At 36.7% G+C, this 22,494-nt stretch overlaps 1 protein-coding gene across 6 annotated transcripts in view; it reads right to left on the reverse strand.

Annotated features, from left to right (window-relative positions):
• PEX5L (peroxisomal biogenesis factor 5 like) overlaps window positions 1-22,494 on the reverse strand; it is a 224,636-nt gene that overhangs the window by 148,279 nt on the left and 53,863 nt on the right. For 3 of the 6 annotated variants that reach the window (XM_024124176.3, XM_024124173.3, XM_024124178.3), the window contains exon 3: window positions 541-645. The exons of the other annotated variants lie outside the window; for them this stretch is intronic. In XM_024124176.3, coding sequence (XP_023979944.1) covers window positions 541-645 — 105 coding nt within the window. The remainder of the gene's footprint in view (window positions 1-540; window positions 646-22,494) is intronic. 6 annotated transcript variants of the gene reach the window in all.

A 22,494-nucleotide genomic window follows, 5' to 3' on the forward strand; every position in this document is an offset into this window, starting at 1 on the left:
GACTTCTGGCTCATTCCTGTAAATTAGTTATCCACATAAATATGTATAGACATACTTAGTATGCATAGTCACAACATAAATATATTTAACATTTAAGAAATTTTAGATATTCTACTGGTAAACTGACATATGTATGCAATATAAGTTGTATTTATTCATAGGAATTTGATTTTTTTTTTTTTTGGTTGTTGTTCAAATGTACCGTTAGCTTAATTGTTATTTCTTTCCCAAAGTTGTTAACAAGACTCCTTTATAAAGAAGCGACATGTTTTACTTGCACATATATTTTCTTTTTCTTTTTTTAACTAAAGTTTAGTAATGAAAATTAATATCCACGAATAAGTAACTAAATGATGGAATTTTCCTTTTTTTTTTTTAGCAATTTTGGTTTTCATTTTATATTGTATAATTGTTTCATTGAAACTGTGTTTTTAAAAAAATTGGATCGAGTTAATGTTTTTTTTTTTCTAGTTAAGAATCACAATATCTGATATATTAACATATGTCAGCTTCCTACAGGAACCCTAAGGGTCTGCCCACCTGTGATGTCATAGTAAGGAGGGGCTTTTCTTCAGCAGACTCCTCCCTCGGTATCTCCTTCATCACCATGGCAACAGCCTTATCTGCCGCCCTAGAGCCTTTTCCCTATAACAGTGAAATCAACAATGACTTGTGTCAGGAGAAATCTTTAACTTATGATTTATCACAAGATATTCTAATGTTTAAAGAGCAATCCAACATAAATGAAGAGGTAGGCTGCTGCAAGTGAATCTTGAGGCTTTTGGCTGAGGAGAAAACACACAAAATCTGAAAAAAGATTATTTGTGAACTTTTTAGTTAGCTACTTTTTCACTTTTACAGCTGACATATTACATTTAATTTTAACATAGTATTTTATATGTATAATATATTTTAAGGCAATTTACATGACATGACAATTTTTATGGTATTGATTTAAAAACACTATAGATTGCCTGTTATGCTCATTTAAAAATTATTCCTCTATAAGCCCTAAGTGTTCTGAATGGCAGTGAGGAGTCTGGATTAGGGATTAGGATCAGGGTCTCACGCCCGCAGAGGACTTTTGCTCGGTGATCTCTGGAGTCTCTCATTTTTGAGTGGATCGGGCATAAAAAGTAAACGTGTCATAAAACCTCTAAAAATTCTTCGGCAGCCTAACATCACAGGAATTCACCCAGCTTGTTTATTTTGGGGAGGTAGTATGAAAATAATTTGCAAGTCTTAATGTTCTTGAGATCAAAAATATTTAATAGAATTTTAGAAATATCTTTTAATTGGAGAATCTCATAAATCCAGGTGTAAATAAAGGATGATTAAAAATAGAGGCAATGATATATTGATATCTACAATTTTTTGGCCTCATACAAGCAAAACTATGGACTGTAAAGGGGTATGCTGGTTTTCTGGGGTTTTAGTTTACTAGATTATTAAGTTTTTGAGAGTAGATAGGGCATAAGGGAAAATAAAATCAAAATATCACCTTCTCAACCCAATGAGCAACATCTCATACTATGTAAAAATTAAATAATCTTTAAACACTTCAAAAACAAAACCTTCCATTTTCTTTGGTCTCTGGGTAGAGCCTCTCTGGAGAAAACAACCTTATATTAAGTGCACACGTGAATATCTGTGTTGTAAATCTACTTAAAATACAAATGTAGCACACAGCAATATAGGCAAAGAAACAAAAATGGACATATGAGGGTCCGTTGTCTGAAAGGGAATTAAGAGCTATGGTCACTATTAACTCCAGAGGTTAATAAATCTTGATAGTCTCTATGCAACTAAAGAGGATAGAATTACATTATTATCTTTGGTTTGCACACAGGGTTTTAAGTATTTAAAAGGTAGGTTGACTCTAAGAAGCAGAACATTGTCCATTTTTTTCAGGCATTGCCTTTCTAGAATGTAATGAGCAGCAGCTTTTATTTATGGGAACAAAGAAAAACTTTCTGTATAGTTACTACATTTAAAAATGTGTGACTCTCTTTACAATGCTGAAAGTTTGTTTCTTTGGTTTGTAACTTAAGAACTAGCATTATTGAATGATAATGTGTTATTTCTATGATAGAAAATCAACTATTAGAGATTTTATTCATCAGATGTAACAGTGGTAATTTTCTTATATGTTCTGACAAGTTTATATGGGCATAAGGCTTAGATTAACTAAATTCTGGAAGAATAAAGGGCAACAGTGATTCACTGCATACAAATTGGGGTGCATAATTATCCAGGTTTTTCCTTTAATGAAGCAATGTCATCTTCCTAAAATAGAGATACATACAGTTCTGAATTCTGGGAAAAGATTTATGGCACTCTTAAACTATTTGACATTTTTTCAAAATATAAAAATTATTTGGATAAAACATTACATACTGTAAGCTCAGTATACCTTTATAAGCTACCCTCATTGACAGACTATATATAGTTTAACAAATATTTTTGCAGCTTATTTTTTTCAAAAGAGCAAAATCATTTGTGAAGAATTCTTTCCATGCTCCAAGAGGTTTAATAATATAGCAATAAACAAAGTGGCATGCTTATATTTAAATTCCTAATATATTTTAAAAAACATATCTAATGTTACAAGGTAAAATTTTAAAAATAATGATTCAGACTCTTTTCTTGGGCTAAGAAAAAAAATATCAATTGATAAGCATCTCAAAAAATTTCAGGTCAATATTTCAGTATACCATTTATTTGAAATGCTACCAATCTATAAACTACATATAGGTATTTTTCACATGTGCAACTATAATAGCTAGAATTAGCAACGGACATGCCATTTCACTAAAACAAAAACAAAAGAAAACAAAAATTAGTCCTTTCATGCTGAACTCTAGAACAAAGCAGTGGTCAGCTAGAAAGGATGTATAATAAACACATGCGGTGCTTTGTATTTCTTGCAGAAAAACCCACCAAAGCCAGGGTCAGGTCACTTTTTTGAAGACAGTGCCACTTTTTCTTCAAGGTTACACCTACTACCTGAAAAGAGTCATGACACCCAGGTTAGTGCCTGCTAGCAACTTTTTTGCTTTACAGCCTTTTGGCTTTTGAGTTATTATCCCATGAGCCTCACTGTTTCACAAGTGTGGTATAGTCCGAGAACAGAGCAGGAAGGTCGGCCACGTGACATCTCCATGGTGTCTAAAACCACTGCCAAATCACGTGAATGCACTCATATATCAAACCAAGATTTCCCCCAGATTGTATTGCCACCTCCACCTGGTACCTTAAAATCAAGCTGTGTCATTTCTGACTTGTCCATTTATCTTGTGGGATAATGCTTCTAGAATTCAGAACCTGTCCGATAATTGAGCTGGCAATTCATGAAACTATACAACTTGGCTTATCAGCAGCTCTGCAGGGCTGACAGTAATACAACTGTGCAGGTTTTTTTTTTTTAATTCAGTGTCTTAAAACATTGTAAGAAATATATACACATAATAATCCATAGTTCAAGCTCAATTTTCTAAATAGAACTACACCATAAGGTCAATATTAATCTATTATTTGAAACATCATGAAGACAGCAAAAAGGAAATATACACTGACTACACACTCAAGCATATAAATGGATTTAGATTACATTAAACCGGTATGCTTCTAAATACATCATTCTAGCCACAACAGAATAGTGAAACTTTACAAGTTGATTATCACATTATGACACCCTCTAGCAATTATTTAAGCCTATTTCTTTTCAAATAATACTTCAAAATCACCTTTTCCCACTTCCTTATTGAATCTCTTGAGACACTTTTGACTGTTTAGAAAACAGTATCAGCATAAAGGGAAATATCTCTTTTTCGTGATTTGCTGTAGAAAATTCTTTGATTTTAAAAAAATTTCTTTTATCATTTTGTTTCTTCACAAATGAAATATATAAAATAGTAGCTTTTCTAACAAATAATAATTCTGGAGAATAATATTTTTAATTAATTTCTATTATAACACCAGGCATAAATGAACGAAACACAGAGTGTAGCAAGTGACACTAACATTTATTAAGAAAACTCTTCTTCTTCTTCTTCTTTTTAAAATATAGAATATAAGAAACAGAGTAGAAAATATTGGAAGTCACAGGATATTCTCAGGCTGGATACCAGGCTGTGAAGCTATAAGGTATCCTCAGATGAGAAGGTGCGGGCTCTAAGCCTATCTCACAGGGAAGGGATCTAACCTATTTAGAGAAGTTACTGTGTGCTGAGCACTCTGCTGGGTGTTTTGCATGTTTTTACTTGTTTGATCTCATGAGAGCCCTGTGGCGTAGGTATTACTGTCTTTGCTAGACATTTTTGGGCTTTGAGGCTCAGAGATGGTGTGATTTGGCCAAGGCCTCAAAGCTAAGCCCGGACGGGAACCAGACCCACCTCCCAGCCTGTGTGCTTCCTTCTCTACCACACTGTTCTCTCTCCATCCAGCTTTGTTAGGGGTGGGAGGGCTCTTCCACTCTGCCCTCATCAACTGCCCTAAACGCAGGGTTTCCAATGGTATCACCCAAGTTTGGGGCAGCAACCACTTCTCAGTATAATTGCACAGTATGGATCTAAGCAGATATTTTGGAGAAATATTTTCTTTAGTCTGCAATGGTCAATAAGAATCAGCCATCTGTAACTTCACCCATGAGCACATTTCTAACAAAATGTTTTCATTTCTCCTATCTTCTTAGAAAATGAACCTAACATTTCACATACACACAATTTCTTCTGTTCTGTAGGTCTTAATAGGCTTATAAGCTTTAGCATCTCTCCAATTATTATTAAATGCTAACTCAATGCCATGAAATGCCATTTTTACTAGGGTTTTCCTGAGATCTACTTTGGACACATGAAATAAAATAAGTAATTTCAGAGTAACACAGTCCATTTGTAAGCAGTTTTCTAGTTGCAGATTCTATTACTGCTACTATGGAGTTTGTAACTTAAAAATTATTTTTATTATTCTTAATCTATCGACAATAATACAGAGGCTCTTTATCAAAGATATTAAACAGAAGAAACGGAGATATATTAAATTAGGGGACGAGTAAAAGACTACAATACTAGACATCTCTGCTAACCCTAAATTAGCTAATATATGAATTTAAATAACAGTCTTCCTTTTGTTCTGATTGTAAAATTAATCTATGCTATTCCCCAAAATTGAGAAAAAACAGAAACCAGAAAGTTAAAATAGCAACCCTAACATTTTCATGCATTTTCCCCCAAAATTCTATATTTACAATATTGGAGATTACACAGTTTTTTTTAGGATGACTGTTCTAAGGATAGACAAACTACAATCAAGTTTACAAATGTGAATGTATTGAATATATTTCTTCATACATACATACATGTAAGCAAATACCTGCCATTTAGATCATTTTAGCAACACTGTTTGAAATGAAATGATATTCAGTATTGCATATGCTGAAAAATTATATATCTCATAAATTCCAGATCCTGGACTTAACATGCACCTGAGGGAAACTGGCCACAAAAAGGCTAATTTTTGATGGCTATTCTCGTTTCTCATGTGCAGAGCCAGGATAACCTTCTTTTACTGGGTAAGGTAAATGTCATGATAAGTGTCATGCTCTCTTCAAACTTCTCTCTCAACATGGGAAAACGTCAGATCAATGTTCCATGAATGGCGGCGATCTTTGCCTACCATATTATGTCTTCTCCTAGTTGTGTGTTCCTGTAGATTTCTTCCAACGTAGAGTAGGGTTCAAACCATGCTGGTTCTATCACGGTAACATTTAACTCATCCCCGCCCCCAACAGAATGTTTTGTAAATTTTAAAGGTGGTACAAATAGAACTAAATCTGAGCATACTGGTCAATTCTTGGTTCTAAACATCCTGAAGGAAGCACAGATCTAGAAGTAAACAATTGGGAAGCATGGATGGAATGCTTTCTTTTTTTTTTTTTTTTTTTTTTTTTTTTGTGGTATGCGGGCCTCCCTCTGTTGTGGCCTCTTCCGCTGCGGAGCACAGGCCCCGGACGCGCAGGCCCAGCGGCCATGGCCCACGGGCCCAGCCGCTCCGCGGCACGTGGGATCCTCCCAGACCGGGGCACGAACCCGGTTCCCCTGCATCGGCAGGCGGACGCGCAACCACTGCGCCACCAGGGAAGCCCATGCTCTCTTTTCCTAACTAGCAATTCATATGAGGAATTGAAAAATCATATGAATTCACCATTGGTTCAGTGATCTGTTTATAGCTGGAAATAATATGATTACTGATTCCTTAATAAGGGTAGTCAAGTTGCAGTAAGGAAATTGATGCCTCTAGTTAAAATAATGACACATGGCATTTAAAAGGAAGACATCTAGTTGATTTGTTGATTCTCCATATCTTTCTCTCTTTTTTTTCCCCCTCCAGCATTGTTTTTCCCAGATGACTCTCCAAACCATCACCTTTGCAATGAAGTCTTCTGAGGTGAATGAGGACTGATTCTAATTACATTCTACTATATAACTCCTATGCCCTCGGTTTATGTTATGTGCTATTTGGCACTTTTTGTTGTGTGTTGTGTATGTGTATGTGGTGATGGGAGAGTCGTGGATAACAATCTCTTTAATTCTAAACCTCCACACATGAAAGTCGCTGGGATTCCACGCCCCCCACATGCACACTCACTGTCCTTGGCCTGAATGATTGGTGTAGGGGGTCTTTATGACTTTTATAGGCACTCAAACTTTTGCCTTCATGGGCCCCTTCCTCCATAAAAAAAAATGTAGAAGACTGTATTTTATGACTAAGCTGTATCAAGAAAAATATAATCCAGACTGAATTTATTATTACACATTCATTATTTTAATAGTCATTTAGGGGGTTCTGATTTTAAGAAAGATATAATTAAAACAATTTTATGGGTCCTTAAGAGTATCTTGGGCTCTCTGAACTGTGTCCACTGTGCTGGTGCATAAGGTGACCCTGGGTTTGTGTCTTCTCCATAGTCAGTGTGGTGTCCCTGGGGCTGCTCTCTCTCTCACCTCTGGGTAGTCCATTTCGGCAGCAGCTGCTTCCATCACCTCCTCAGCACGTCCACAGCAGCTGTTCCTGTCCTAACAGGCCCCCTTACCACCAATGCTGCTCTTACTATTTTTGTTCGCATTCAGGGAGTCTCCCCTAACAGTACTCACCAATCATAATGGGTGCCCAATCAGTAGCTTTCATCTTGTAGTTCTTAAAACACCGTCAAAAAACCTGGAACATTTAGGCCTGAAGCAGAAAACACTGGTGTGTAAAACTGTTGTGACTCTTAAAATGTGGTCTCTCCCTCAGAAAATAGGCCTAAGCACTTTAGTCTCTCCTGTCTCAGGGTGTGTTCTTGACCATCCAGGAGCACTTTTGAGGAAGTTGAGTCCACTTCTATCTCTACTTTTATTTTAAAAAAATCAGCCCTCAGTGACCAGAGTCACCAACTGGTCCCAAAGCACTCCTTGTCATTTTTTCTAATTTCACAGTGGGTCACTTGAGGAACAGGATTGCCCGTAACCAAAATTCCTGAGTTGTGCATGGAGATTAAGCTCCTCCCAGGGACCTTGTTATAATAACAAGCTCCTCCCAGGGACCTTTATTTTGTAAAATGTTCTGTGACTGTCTCATCAATAAAACTACCTTGTGCGAGCAAAGATTGTGCTTGATTCTTTTGAACTACTTCGCATTATTTGGTATCATGATAGACACTCAAGTTCACTCAGTAAATACAAGTAACTATTAAATACCTTTTTCACGTGAAGGTACTGAAATCACGTAATATGGCCAACTCTGACAGAATGTGATTTTGAATTACATAAAAAGTTTTAGACATTTAAAGAAATGAAACAGTTTCAAAATAAAATTTCATTAAAATTAATAAAATGTTACCAAGTAAAGATGCTTAAAATTGGCTCTGAAGGACAGATAAGACTTCTTTTTAATTAACAAGATCCATTTGTCCACAATTCACCATTTGTTTGTTCTCTGGAGAAGGTTAAACATTCCCCATCTCACTCCCACCTTGTCACCAGGCATATTTACTCTGTTTGCTTAGCAAGCTTTCCTGACAAACGGTCAAAGTCACATCACTCACTGTTCACTCATCTATAACCAGTACTCAATTAGTGAAGTTTTACTATCAGGCTTACTCTGATTAATGTGGCTTTAAATTACTTGAAACCTATTTTGCCTTAATATTGAGTTTCTCTATTATGCACCTGGAAGCAACTTTTGCTACCTAAAATGGTCTGGTTTAAAAAAATTGTTTTCTTTTGACCTTGTTTGGCTTATGCTGAGGATGACATAAATAATACATATTCAATAATTAAGAAGTAATGCTTAATTTCTGGTATGATACGTTTTCCTTTCTGGTATGATAAATCCCAAATTTGTTATTTATATTTATATAAATATATTTATGTTTTAGAGGCCTTTGATGATTGTGTGAAATATGTAACCAAAAAAATGCAATGGTAATTAGAGGGTTACTTTTGTTATTTTCAATTCCTTGTTAAATACCTCAGATGATCTGCAAAACAGGCATTTGGGGGAGGGGGGTTATTTTTAAGCAAAAGGAAAAAGACTGAAAACACAAAGTCCTAAAGATTACTTTGTTATTTTTTTCTTTAAAAAAAAATCCTCCCAAATACAAATACTCCAGACTACTTGTATCTTACTTGCACAAATGGATACATATCCAACACTTAAGAGAAAGTAAGGTGTTATGAGAATCATTCATCACCAGCATAAATAGTTGCTGAAATTCTGCTGAATCAGTGTTGTTTGGGGCATAGGGAGAGGTGAGACATGGCCTCTTTCTGGGAGGGGTTAGGAGAAGAGGTATTGAGGTCTGGTTTCTAAGTGCTTGAAATTAGCCAAGGTGGTATAGTATACAAGATAGTAAAATGTGGAAGGATAGTGGTGTGGAAACTTGGGAGGACCCATGTACAAAAAATCATTTCTTTATCACTCCCGTCTTTTCCACATATTCTTGATTGGAAAGTTTTGCAAAGAAAATATAACAAATAAGAATCCCTGTAGATAAATATGTGGTTAAGACAATGAAACAGTTCCCTTGAATTGATTTGATTACCTGTGAAACTCTTTTTCTTATCGGTGATTAGATGCATCACCCAACAACCTGCCCCTAGTAAGTAAAATCTATTTACCAAGTAAAAAAACAAGTCAGAAGAAAGAATTCCATCCCCCTACCAAATTGGAGGCCTTTCAATACTGACTATTGTTATCTTAGAGCAAAGAAATTGAATTCCACCTCTTTTAAAAAATAGATGTAAAGACCATGTGGTAAATATATTGTTACCAAATTTTTGAATTTGAGATAGCAAATTCAAAAATACATACACCATGTCCATTTTCTTTCTAGAGGAGGGCTAGTAACTAGTGAACTTGAATTCCCCTTTATGAATGTTTCAGGCAAACTCTATTACTAATTTATGAATAAGAGCTGTGGACTTGGAGTCTGACTACTCAGTAGCCTTCTTTGTATCTTTCCTCATTTTCTGGCAGGTGCAAGTTTTTTACCAGCTTGCTCTTCAGTCACCAGACGCTCCAGTTTTGTTGATAAAACTTAGGAAAACTAAATTACAGAAACTAGGCTAAATTCACAAGCTACTAGCCAAAAAGGTCTCAGCTAAGGTACTCCACCTGCCTGACTTCCCTGGAACAGTTCTAAGAGAGAAGCTGAGGCTTTGGGCATTTCTATTCTAAAATTCTGGATCAGACTCTGGCATCTCTGCTTATCTTGATAGTCCTCTGGGGTGTCATCGGCAGTGTGTGAGTTGGATCCTCCCTCATGCCTTCTGGTTCCTTAAAAGGATGAACAGTCTTTCTCACTCTGGGGAGAGGAGCTAGGGAAAGTATGGAGAGACACCGGAGTGATGAGCCCCAGTCACTGTGTGGCCATGCAATTAATAGCTAATGGAGCTGGTGTAGCCTCCATGGTCAGTGGAAGGGAAAGAAGGATTGCATGGTGTGGCATGCTGGCACAAATACCAGGACTGGAGTCAGAAGATCGGAGTTTCAAATCCCAGCTCTTTTATAAATTATTCTCTCGGGCTTCCCTGGTGGCGCAGTGGCTGAGAATCTGCCTGCTAACGCAGGGGACACGGGTTCGAGCCCTGGTCTGGGAAGATCCCACATGCCGCGGAGCAACTAGGCCCGTGAGCCACAACTACTGAGCCTGTGCGTCTGGAGCCTGTGCTCCGCAACAAGAGAGGCCGCGATAGTGAGAGGCCTGCGCACCACGATGAAGAGTGGTGCCCTGCTTGCCACAACTAGAGAAAGCCCTCGCACAGAAACGAAGACCCAACACAGCCAAAAGTAAATAAATAAATAAATAAATAAAATAAAAAGTAACTGTACCATTTAAAAAAAATTATTCTCTCTAAGGCTTCATTTTACCTTCTGAAAATAGGATAGAAATAAGATATTTTTACTTCATAAATTTATGAGAATTAAGTATGTATGAAAGCACTTCCACAATGCCTGGCACATGTAGGTACTCAATAAATATTAATTGACTCTGAATGGTTACTGCTGAATTCATGGACTCTGTGGGCTAAGTGTCCTTATGAAGTAAGTAGCAAAAGATAGAATATTATGTTTGTGAGATTCATCCATGGAGTAAGTAGCAATAGTTATTACATTCTATCCACTGTATAGTATTTCATCATCTGAATATACCACAATTTATCCATTAAACCGTTGACGGACATTTGGGTTGTTTCTAGCTTTTGGTTATTACAGAAACCACCGTAATGAACTTGAGTTTAGAAGCCATATGGAATGTAAGAGGAGCAATAGGTATGAAAGCAGTAAAGAGATTTCAATAACAGCAACAGAGGCAGAGAATAGTCACAGTATGGATAGAAGACCAGGTTTGGGATGACCTAAATCAAAACCATACGACCTAGCAATCCCACTACTGGGCATATACCCTGAAAAAACCATAATTCAAAAAGAGTCATGTACCACAATGTTCATTGCAGCTCTATTTACAATAGCCAGGACATGGAAGCAACCTAAGTGTCCATAGGCAGATGAATGGATAAAGAAGATGTGGCACATATATACAATGGAATATTACTCAGCCATAAAAAGAAATGAAACTGAGTTATTTGTAATGAGGTGGATAGACCTGGAGTCTGTCATACAGAGTGAAGTAAGTCAGAAGGAGAAAAACAAATACCGTATGCTAACACATATATATGGAATCTAAGAAAAAAAAATGTCATGAAGAGATTAGTGGTAGGACAGGAATAAAACACCAGAAACTAACACACCATTGTAAAGCAATTATACTCCAATAAAGATGTTAAAAAAAAAAAAAGGACTTATAAGGCACAGAAATCAAGGCTCCAAAGCAAGGCCAGGATGCTGAATCTAGCCACTAGGGATAATGAGAAACCAGTTTCTAATGAGTTGAGATTAGTAACTGTTATGGTTTGAATTGTGTCCCCTCAAAATTCATATATTGAAGGCCTAACACCCAGTAGCTCAGAATGTGACTGTATTTGGAGATAGGGTCTTTATTAAGGTGATAATTAAGTTAAAATGAAGTATTAGGGTGGGCCCTAATTCAATATGATTTCTTATAAGAAGAGGAAATTAGGACATAGAAGGAAGACTATGTGAAGGCACGAGGAGAAGACAGCCATCTATAAGCTAAGGAGAGAGGCTTCAGAAGAAGCCAATCCTTCTGACACCTTGATCTCAGAATTCTAGTCTCCAGAACTGTGAGCAAATAAATTTCTGTTGTTTAAGCCCCCCAGCTTGTGGCACTTTGTTACGGACACCCTAGTAAACTAATACAATAATGAAAAAACTACCCATGATTACAAAGTAATCTTACTTCGTACTTCATAAATTGTTTAGAAACATCCAAAGACAATCCAGTTACAGGTCTATTTTAAGCCTTCTCAGTTAATTCCTTTTGCGATTTCTAACCTGATCAAAAGGACTTTGTGGATATTGAAAACTATACATTTTGAATCCAGGTGGCCAAGATTGGACACTATGGTGATATCCCGCCAGTGCCAATAGGAGCTGTGTGTTGGTTGCCAAACTTGAATTGAGATTTTAGCGACAACATGTAAAAGTGAGAACTCAATATACACTAAGAATTTTAAAAATCAGAAAAATCCCATTAGCTGAGTAAATTATTTTCCATATGTACTTGGGTGTCTACAGTATCTAAAAGAACTATTTATTATTTTGAAAGAGTAATTTGATAAGGCTACACTATAATGAAATGTAAAAGCTAATGGACTTCCCCTAACAATAGAAAAACAAGGCAAATCTGGATCTGGCCCATTCAGGTAGCAGTTGCAAAACTCCAAGGTACCATTAGATTGCTGATGAATTCACAGACTGTGTTATGTGCTCTAGGGTTGACAATGGTAGGGCCCTAATATGGTAGGGCCCTATTAGGAAATCTATTCAACCAAAGTTATATAATCACAATAAAAAAGATGACCTTCAACTTCCAAAGTCTAAGAAAGGATTCAGCAATAGAAGACCTTAAGAGTGTTAAAACATTTCTAGCAGTTCTAAAAGTATATATTTCGACTAATGAGTTCACTGGTTTGTCTGATGAATTACAAATTGATACCACATTCGTATCTTGTTTCTAAATTCTGAAGGACTAGAACAGTTTGGTGGACCATTGAGTTCATGGAGGTGTTGAGTCATTTCTACACCCTACTTTAGGCAGATTGCCTATATCGCCTATACTGGAAATATGTCTTTAATCTATGTCCCAAGTCACTACAGAAAAAAGAGTGATTTGATAATATTAATTTTAAATTGCCTACGAAGTTTTTCTCTGTCTCCTAAAGATGGATTCTCTGCTATCCCTTAAATTTTCTTCCTCCTGAATGTCAGATATATATCAAAATAGATTAAATTAACATTTAAAAGAGATTTGGCCTGAACTTATTTCAACCTACTAAATAATACATTATTATCTATTAGTTTCAAAGATAAAAGCAACTACATGATAGTGATATTTCATTAGACAGATTGAAATTGATTCTAATTCTAGATAGATGTTATATGCATAGAAAAAAATTAATTTCTTTAAGATCCTAGTTTTTCCCACATCAACATATGCCAGAGTTTATTAAGCCTTTAAAAGGTTCCCAGAAAGTATAAAAGGTCTTAGATTCTCCACTTAAGCTATTCCTCTAAACACTAAATTGAAGAAAGCTCAAAATGGTTTAAATCTATCAAAATTTGTCTGAAAATTTACCATTACTCTTCCCTCCTCCACAGATTAACAATATCACACTATTTCCTTTTAGCCACTTATAATCTGTTCAGTTATAGTAAAACAAAAACCTAATTAACCAGTATCCTCAATTAATTTTTCCAGAAAATGTCATATTTAGAAGAAAAAATTAATTTACAAACAAACAACTTCATTTGAAGGATACTAAAGATTCCAAGTTATGCCCCACAGTCAGTATATATTCAGCCCAACTCTGACAATTACATCTGGGTACCACTCAGTAAGGAAAGATGCACTGAGTAATAGCCCTGAGGACAGTAATGTCTCCATTCTTCAAAGAAAGAATTAGGTATAGTGTTATTGTACTTAGTAATACAGAAAGAAGCATTAATACATTTTAGAAAGATCTGCCACTAAAAAAGTTTTTTTACCCCTTTTGGTCAATCTTGATGCGATGAAAAATTTCAATTAATAACAACACTCAAATAGCTCTGAGTGTTCTGGTTAATTGAAACCTTGTAATATTTCGCTAGACTCAAAAACACAGAGACTTCTTTTTAATTTCTTATACTTAAACACGCTTTTCCTCAAATGTCAACACCAAAGTAATAGAAGATCAGTTTTTTAAAGGCTTACTTCCTGTTTTTTTCCCTTAGTCCATCACAGATCACAGTTGCTTTTAGTTGTGACACATACATGTATGTCATATATGTTCTGTCATACCTAAATATATACATTATATATGTTATCTATTAATATATCTATATCCATATCTATATCATGGCTAATTTATGCAACTGAATAAAAATGTTAGATTCATTTTCTAGTCTTATTTCCATCTATAATAAACATTTGTTGCAAATGTCTTTTAAGAGATTTTAAATTTCAGTAAAAATATAACATACTTTGTTGTAGAACTTGTGTATTAAAGTCATCAAAATTTAGAAATTCCAGAAATACTTTTTTCTGCTTGACCTTTCCAACAACTTAAAAAAATTTTTTTCAGTAGGCTTAAAGTTAAGCTGACATTTTCTCTGAAAAGTGAGAATGAAGTTGTTTGCATTTTTACCCACATTAAAAAAAAAACACTTATTTTCTTAGAGAAGATTTAATTGGAAATAGAAATGTGTTTCTTGACTTTGGATATTTTAATATCATAGTGGTTTCAGTTACGAGAACAATAATACAAACTATGTCACAGTAAACAAAGAAAGTGATAGTTTTTGAAAGAATTTAACTTGGATTTCTCTATTATGGAACTTATTGTCTATTTAGGTCTCTTTTAACTAGTATTGTAAAATTTTACTCATTTATTTGTTTTAGTTTAAATTCTGTGAAGGTTTATAGTTTTATTTAAAAATCATATCATACCATGTCAATATTTTTATCTTTTTCCCCTTCTCCAAAATGAACAATGAAATTAGGTACTTCATACGCTGGGATCTTTTATGAATGTGGTTTCTCTCTATATGATATTTGTGACTGCAGAGGCAAGAGCAAGAGCTGACAAAAATACACAGACTGGGTCTCTCATTTGATTAGCCTGGATTTCAGAAAGTTGATGTCTCAAGTGCAAACATGGTTCAGAATGTCAATCTTCCTACAATTTCAACAGAGGACAGTCCCAATTGTAAAAGTTGCCTGGAATGTTCTGGAGAGAAGGGGCTCTTTGTGACTGTGTCCCTCCTTAGGTCTGCAGGATCCTCTTCCGTCACTTCCTCTCCTGCAGCTCCCTTCTTACCAGCTCTTCTGTGCCACTCCCCACACCTGTGAAGGCTGTATGGATGCAAGTTTCTGCATCTCTGCAGAGACTGTTTTCTTCACTTGGAATTCCCATCTCTTCATCTCTACCTGTTGAATTTCATGTATTCTTCCAGATCCCGTTCAATGATGATTTTTTCTTTCGTTGAAGTCTAGACTTTGATCTCCCTGAGACTGGACACTGAGTCTCATATTCTGCTTTGTGTTGCCACAAGCACAGTGTCTTGTGGGTAGAGGGATGCTAAATGAAGGCTCGTTGAGTGAATGAATGAATGAAGGCATGGGTAGATGGATAGATGATATATAGTCCTATCTGCCTAAGACTTCTTGAGGCTTCTCCGAAACCTGGGTTACAGAAGTATGACACTACCTTCTTCACATACTCCTCCACCACTAAGCAGAAACAGGAAATTGTGGCTTCTGGCTAAGAATTTAATGGCATCCTTACCCGTGATAATTAAAAACTCTTTGATCTCACTGTAGTAGCCAAGGCAAAGGCTACTATGAGTTTATGGCTCATCCATGGGCTCTTTTCATATTTTCTGCAAATCCCTTTGTGGAGGTGGTGGAAATCACATTTACTTTGGATTAAAACATATTAGGAATTTGAAATAGGGAGAAAGGAGAGAAAGAAGATTGTCTAAAAAAACTCTGCATAACTAAAAAAATTTGGTGGTAATTTAGTCCTCTCTTCTACCTCCTTCCCCTTCAAGTTACATCCCCAAACTTCCAGTGATATCTGCTGGAGACCCAGATACCTTCTGTAAGATGCAACTTTTTTGCTTGTAATTGAGGAATAGATGTTCCACATGTTCCACACTCATACTGACAAGGTGTGGAAGAAGGAGAGAAAACAGAGAAGTGACTTGTATGTTTCACTTTGTACCACATATGAAGAGCCCAGAACAGTGCCTGACACAGAGTAGGTTGAATGAATTTTTAAAAATCTCTCTGATAAAGCAGGAGCAGGAGCTCAGAGCCAGAACACTTAGTGTCCCCTGAATTTGCAGAAATCTTGTGAAGTGTTGCTGGGATGGAGAGGCACTGAATTTCATAGTGCAGGAGTGCTTTGAGTCAATCTTATTTTGATTCTAAGATTCAGGGAGACCCAATTGGCATAAAGGTTATATAAAATTAAAGAGAAGAAACTATAACTTTAATCAAAGCTGCCTTAAGGAAGGACTAGTACGTTCTTGTTCAGTGATATTGAAACCAACACAAATTAACTTAATGCTGAGAGATATGCAGAAAAGTCCCCCACGTTTTGAAGATTATTGGAAAAAGCTGAAAATTGCAATGATGTTTTAATGTGGAAATATAGTGATTATGTGTTCTGCCTTGAGGAGGGTAGAAAGCATTTTCTGACTTTCTGAGTTAAACAATTTCCTGAACAATACGAGAATGAAGGAGACACAGGGAGAGTGTTACAGAATCACCTCTGAAGACGATGGCTGTGTGCATTAAATGTGCTCTTCACTTTGGTGCCTCCAAAAATAAAACAGCTCTTTACTTGATGTTTAACAATGAACAAAGCAATTTCTACTTCTTGGGAAACTCATCAGAACTATCAACTTATTTGAAGAGTGTCATGGTCCAAAGAAGAGATGAACATCAGAGCATCTAGCTAATTAAAATAACTATCAAAATGGTATTAAGCGTGTTATAGTTTCCAGTTGAGTTCTCACAAACACTTCTTTGAAGTGGATATGATTATACCCTCATTTTAGAGAAGAGGTGCTTGAAGCTCAGAAAGAATAACTTGCCCAAAGACAGGTACCTAGTAATAGTAGTAGTAGTAATAACAGTAATCACTTTTTGAGCATCTAAAATGTACCAGGCACTGTGCTGAATACTTTACATATATTTCAACAGTACCTAGGTCACAACAACTCTTTGAGGTGTATACTTTTATTATACCCATTGCACAGATGAAGAAACTGAGACAAATAGAGGTAAGCAGAAAGAGCTAGTCAGTGTCAGAGCTGGGACAGCAGCCAAGAGTCTGACCTCAGGGTCTGTATTTTTAACTACTATGTTTTATTGTCTCTCATTAGAGCTGTGATTAGAAGTCAAGTCTGTCTAATACTGGGGCCACACTCTTAGCCATGCCCCTCTACTACCAGCAGGTTCCACTTAGTGGTACTTCAGAATTTCCTTTGCAGTTTATTTCCTCCTTGGGCAGAAGTAGCCGTATGTGGACAATTTCCTGTTGTTAAACAGGCCACACAGCTGGTGGAAGGGTGAGTGCCAGGATTTGGGCACAGGCACATCCGACCCCCAAGCCTGTGCCCTTTCTTCCATACTGCGCTGGATGCCTTGAAAGGAAAAGCCCTGAAGCCACCATGGCACAGCAGCTTATCAGTGTCATTGAACGGATTCATTAGTAAAAGTTCCTTTCTACCTCCCTCTGGACCAAGAGGCAGAAAGCCTAGGTTTAAATCCCAGCACTCCCACTTATGACGGTGTCACTTCGGGTAAAGTTGCCTTTCTGAGCTTCTCTGTTCTCATGTGTTAAAATGGGAATAATGATACCCACTTCACAGTGCTGTGTGAAAGAACTCAGCAAAGGGAGTGAACAGTGTGGGCATTTGATAGACATTAGTTTCCTTTTTTTTTTTTTTTTCTTCCTTTTGTCTCATCTCTTCTCTTGGGCAAAAGATATCACCATTTTTAAGTGATACAAGCACTATGCTACAATTGGCGTATATTTGTGTGTACTTCATGAGACATACCACAGATGGTAGAGAAGAAAAGGGGTCCTATGAAGTGAAAACATTTGAGAATTCTTTCAGTCTTCAAGTTCTACTGAATTCTCTTAACATACCATGTATTTCAGGCCAGCTCAAGCCCAGTCGTGGGTTTGGAATCACATTCCACAGATACCAGGACTTGAACAAGTACCATCTCATTCTATGTTCTTGTGACTTCACATCCATCTATCCTGGATTGTCTTTTGTGTACACCACAGTTACCAGCACAGAGGGAAAGGCAAGGTCAGGGAAGTAACAAGACACTCTGTCAAACTCTTTACGTTGAAGGTCAAATACAATTCTTAAAACAGCCCAGAAAAGTAGGTCCTAATGCTTCCTTTAATAATGCTGAAGGTTAAAGTGGCAAGGTGGGATTTAACCTGGGTTTGTTTATCTCTGAAGCTGAAGAACTTCCACTACTACAGCAAGCCGACTCCCTCTAGGTATGTGATAAGCATGAGCTAAAGGGATATAGTTTTTAGCTGGTGAAAACCTTTCCCAGCCAGAACTACTCCTTGTTAAGGGAGAGGTCTATTTTGGTGAGTGATTACGGGGATCCTTCACAGGCACCCTTGAGTCAACACTTGATGGAACTCAGGCTCTATGCTGCTTACATGTATAAATTACACGGTCAGCATCTAGGAGAATGTTTATTTCCTTTTGAGTAGTTTGTCTGCAAATAAGATAGGCTGCTACTGGGTGAGTAGTTTATGGTCGGGACATACGTGCATCGTATTTCTGTGATGAATGGGAAGATAAGCTTAGCAAGGGCTTTCACTCAACTACCTTTGAACTGAAAAAAGAAAAAAAAATGAAACAGCAAATAACTTCCTTAAAATAGTTAAGTGTAACTTCCTTAAAACATTTAAATGTTAGAATTGTTTGTCTTTCTTAGCTCTAGAGAGAGACCTGACAAGATGTCCATTAGAAAAAAGAATAAGGAACTACCCTTGTAGGTTCCCTGCTCCCAAATATATTCTCTGGAGCCAAAATATACTAAATAGGAAAGAGGGAGTGCCAAGCTTCTGATCTGGGAAGAACCTCTGTAATGGCTGTCTGTCATCTCTCTACTCCTAATCAGAAACAGTTCTCTCTCCTTCAGATGGCTCTTCTTTCTTAATCCTTTTCTTTTTAGAGGGAAACTCACTTACGCTTCCCCTTTCCCTTTTTAACTTCCTTTTGACTTAGGTTGGGTCCTTAATAAAATGAAATTTGTGTTTAAACATCCATTCCCCTATCTTTAACAGAGAACCTAAAACATCCATTTTTCTAAAGCAAAGCTTAGGTCACGAGCGTTTAGAAAAAACATATCATGGTTTTATATGGGAAAAGAGAAAGGCATTAATGGAGAACCTGTTAGGGGACAGGTATACATTACATGTTTGATCTAATTTAATCCTCACAAAAATCTTTCAAAATGAAGGTATTATTCTGCCCAAGTTTAATAAAAAGGAGACAGACCTGAAAGGGTTAAGTAATTTGCCCAAGATCATTGGGAGGCTATGTATCTATTTTCTAGAATGCCTTAATAAACTTTTCATATCTTCACAAAGTTAAGTTCCATGAGTACATTTTTGTTCACATTTAATGGTGAGCAAAACCACATCAGTTTTGTTCACCATGAAATCTCCATCACCTCAGAGAGTTCTTCACACTTAGTAGACTCTCAGAAAGTATTTTGGGATAAACTTATTTGCACCTTGCTACATAAACAAATATGTTAGCTTTCAAAACTAATAAAATTGAGAAAGAAAACACACAATATATGTATATAGACTCAGTGTTGCATAATATAGAGTTAAAAGTAAGTCTGGTACAAAAATGAATACCATGAGCTTCATTTTCCTAAGACACTTATTACTAACTAGGAACACTGAATCCTAACCAGGTGCATAATTTCTAGTTTCTTTAAGACAGGAAACAAACCAGTTGCTCTGGACACGTACAGCTCTTCTAAAAAGAAATCTCTTCCCTCCTAGGGAATTCTACCCTAGGAGAGGGTACTAGATAATATAACAAGTAATGTCTTAAAAATATCTTTAAGGGAGGCATGATAATGAACGCATTCTATTAGGTTGTTTCTCACTGTGCCTGTCCACATTGGCCAGGAGCATCACACTAGAGCATAATCCAACAAATGCCATCATGTCAATCGGATATGAGCTTAAGGAACTAGCAGAATGAAGACTTTTACTTATGATCTCAGTCTGCACTGGTGGTACTCAACTCTCTGATGCTGGCAACTCATATTTGAACTAAATTACAAATGTGTTCTGCTCAATTATTTGCTTAGAGTCCATCTAAAGTTCTTCCTGTCTATGCCCTCAATCTTTATGACTATTCTTCCCGTACTTCGAATCCCATGAAGTATCATCACAAGCACAATGGGAGTGAAGAGAGACATATGTGATCCAAGACTCTGAGAGGGATGACTCAGTCAGCATTCTCACCCTTGGTACACAAGGGTAGGAACAGCTACTGTGTCATCTGGAGCATGGCAATGAACACAGTCACTGGTTCTTCCTGATATAGCTTGCAACCATCTGGGCCTCTAACATCCATTCACATTCAGCCACATCCCCTACTACTCCAACTCCTACATCTTTTGGCAGGAAATACCCACACAGCTGTACTGGATTCACAGGAGGTTTTTATTTTTTGCCTCATTAAACTGTAACTTTCCTCTATCAACGTGTGTTTTCTTTATATTCTAGCCCAGAAATTGTTCAACAGGAAGAAGCCATCTCAGAGAAGTGCTTCAGGAAAAGGTTTTGCAATGGGCAACAAAAGCATGTTGCTTCTGATTTATGGAGCATTCACATAATTCTTTCTCCTCTACTCCTTGCAATATACACCTATTTACTGTATATTCTGTAAAAAGTTCTCTCTGGAGCTGGCTAGGCAAGTTTGTAAATGCTGTGACTATGATTTGTTGCCTGTAAGATTATGGATTAGAGAGCAGTAAGTCAGCCAGTCAACAAATATTGCCAGGCACTGTACCAGGCTGAGGAGACAGTGGTAAACAAGACAGACGCGATCCTTGCAATTTAGAAGCAATGAGAGCTAGTATACAAATATTTTCAAGTGTGATAAATTCCATCAAGGAGAAGCACAAGGTGCTGTAAGAAGAGACAACAGCGGGCTATAAGACAAATACCTTTTCTTTTATTGAGATGTGCCCGGATAATATCTCCTCTTGCTTGTCCAGTGCTGCCTTTAGAATTTGAGAGCTTTCCTGCTTTGACTTCTCATATCCTATCTCTGTTTGAAGGACAAAATATTCACTAAAACTATTTTAAGCTGGTGATCAGAATGCCATTCAACTGATTTAAAAATCTTCATTCATGTAGGAAGATCAACCTTGTCCGTTATGAAAAAGAATTCCATATTCCTTTCATAGGAAAATTTAATTAGGAACTTTAAAATATTGGTTACTTACTTTAAATTCTCTGTGAATTAGTCTGTTCAAAGATTTCAGGTGAATTCTTGATTATTCCAATAAAAGGAAAATTGGCATAAATATTTATCCAGTGAGACTGGATTCATGTTCCTCCACAGAGCATTGGGACAACTACCATTGGTAGGAGAGTAGCAGATTACAGTGGTTCTCAAGTGCAGCACCTGCAACAGCAGCATCGGCATCTCCCGGGAACCTGTTAGAAATGCAAATTCTTGGACCCTACTCGCAACCCACTGAATCAGAAACTCTAGGGGTGGAACCATCGAGCTGTGTTTTAACAAGCCCTCCAGGTAATTCTGATGCGTGCTAAAGTTTGAAAACCAGTAGCGTAGTGGTTAAGATCATGGGTTTGGAATCAGACAGATCTGGATTCCACTCCTAGTTCTACCACTTAGTAGCTGTGGGATTATAGATAACAACACCTTTAAGCCACCGTTTCCCTATCTGTACAATGGGCACAGTAATAATAGTGTTTAACTTGTAAGTTTGATGTAAGGATTAAAAGAAGCAATGCTTATAAAGTAGGCAAGCACAGTAAGTATTTTAAAAGTGTTGGCTGTTATTTTTAATAAAGTTTTAGCTGTTTTTCATCTATGTGACTGGACTAATGGGGTTACTGACATTGTTTACATACAGGACAAGGTGGGGTTATATTTATTTCTAACCAGGTGACATCCTGTTCAAGTACACAGTGAATATCAAAACTATCATCAGAGCTATCAAAGTATTTCAAAGACATAGAAACTAAGGTATATAATTGACAGATATCCTTTGGCCACTACATTGGGAGCACTGGGTACAGAAGCTTCTCTCATACTAGGAGGTTTTCACAGGCTTCAATTTTATCTGGGGTAGGTCTGACCCAGACCCTATCAGAGCGACCTTGGTCTGGGACTCTGCAATGAAGTATTCCTTGTTGCCTTGTTGCCTATCAGCTCAGCTGATACCTGTCTCTTTAGAACACTTTCTCGGAACCTCTCCTAAGGCACTGATCATTTCTGCCATGTATTATGTGTATTATAGGTAATTATGACCATGCTGTTACTCCCCAACTAGATGTTACCTTCGTGAGACAGGGCCTAACTCTGAGTCATCTTCATGTATACACTGATGTGTATAAAATTGATGACTAATAAGAACCTGCCGTATAAACAAACAAACAAACAAAACAACTAATACTAAACTTTCTTTGGGTTATTTGTATGGAAATAGGTTAATATAAATGTTTCAGACATTACATGAAATTTCTAAAAATCTTATATGTTCTGGTATAATGTTATAAGTCA

This window comes from Physeter macrocephalus, chromosome 1, assembly GCF_002837175.3.
Source record: "Physeter macrocephalus isolate SW-GA chromosome 1, ASM283717v5, whole genome shotgun sequence".
NCBI lineage: Eukaryota > Metazoa > Chordata > Mammalia > Artiodactyla > Physeteridae > Physeter > Physeter macrocephalus.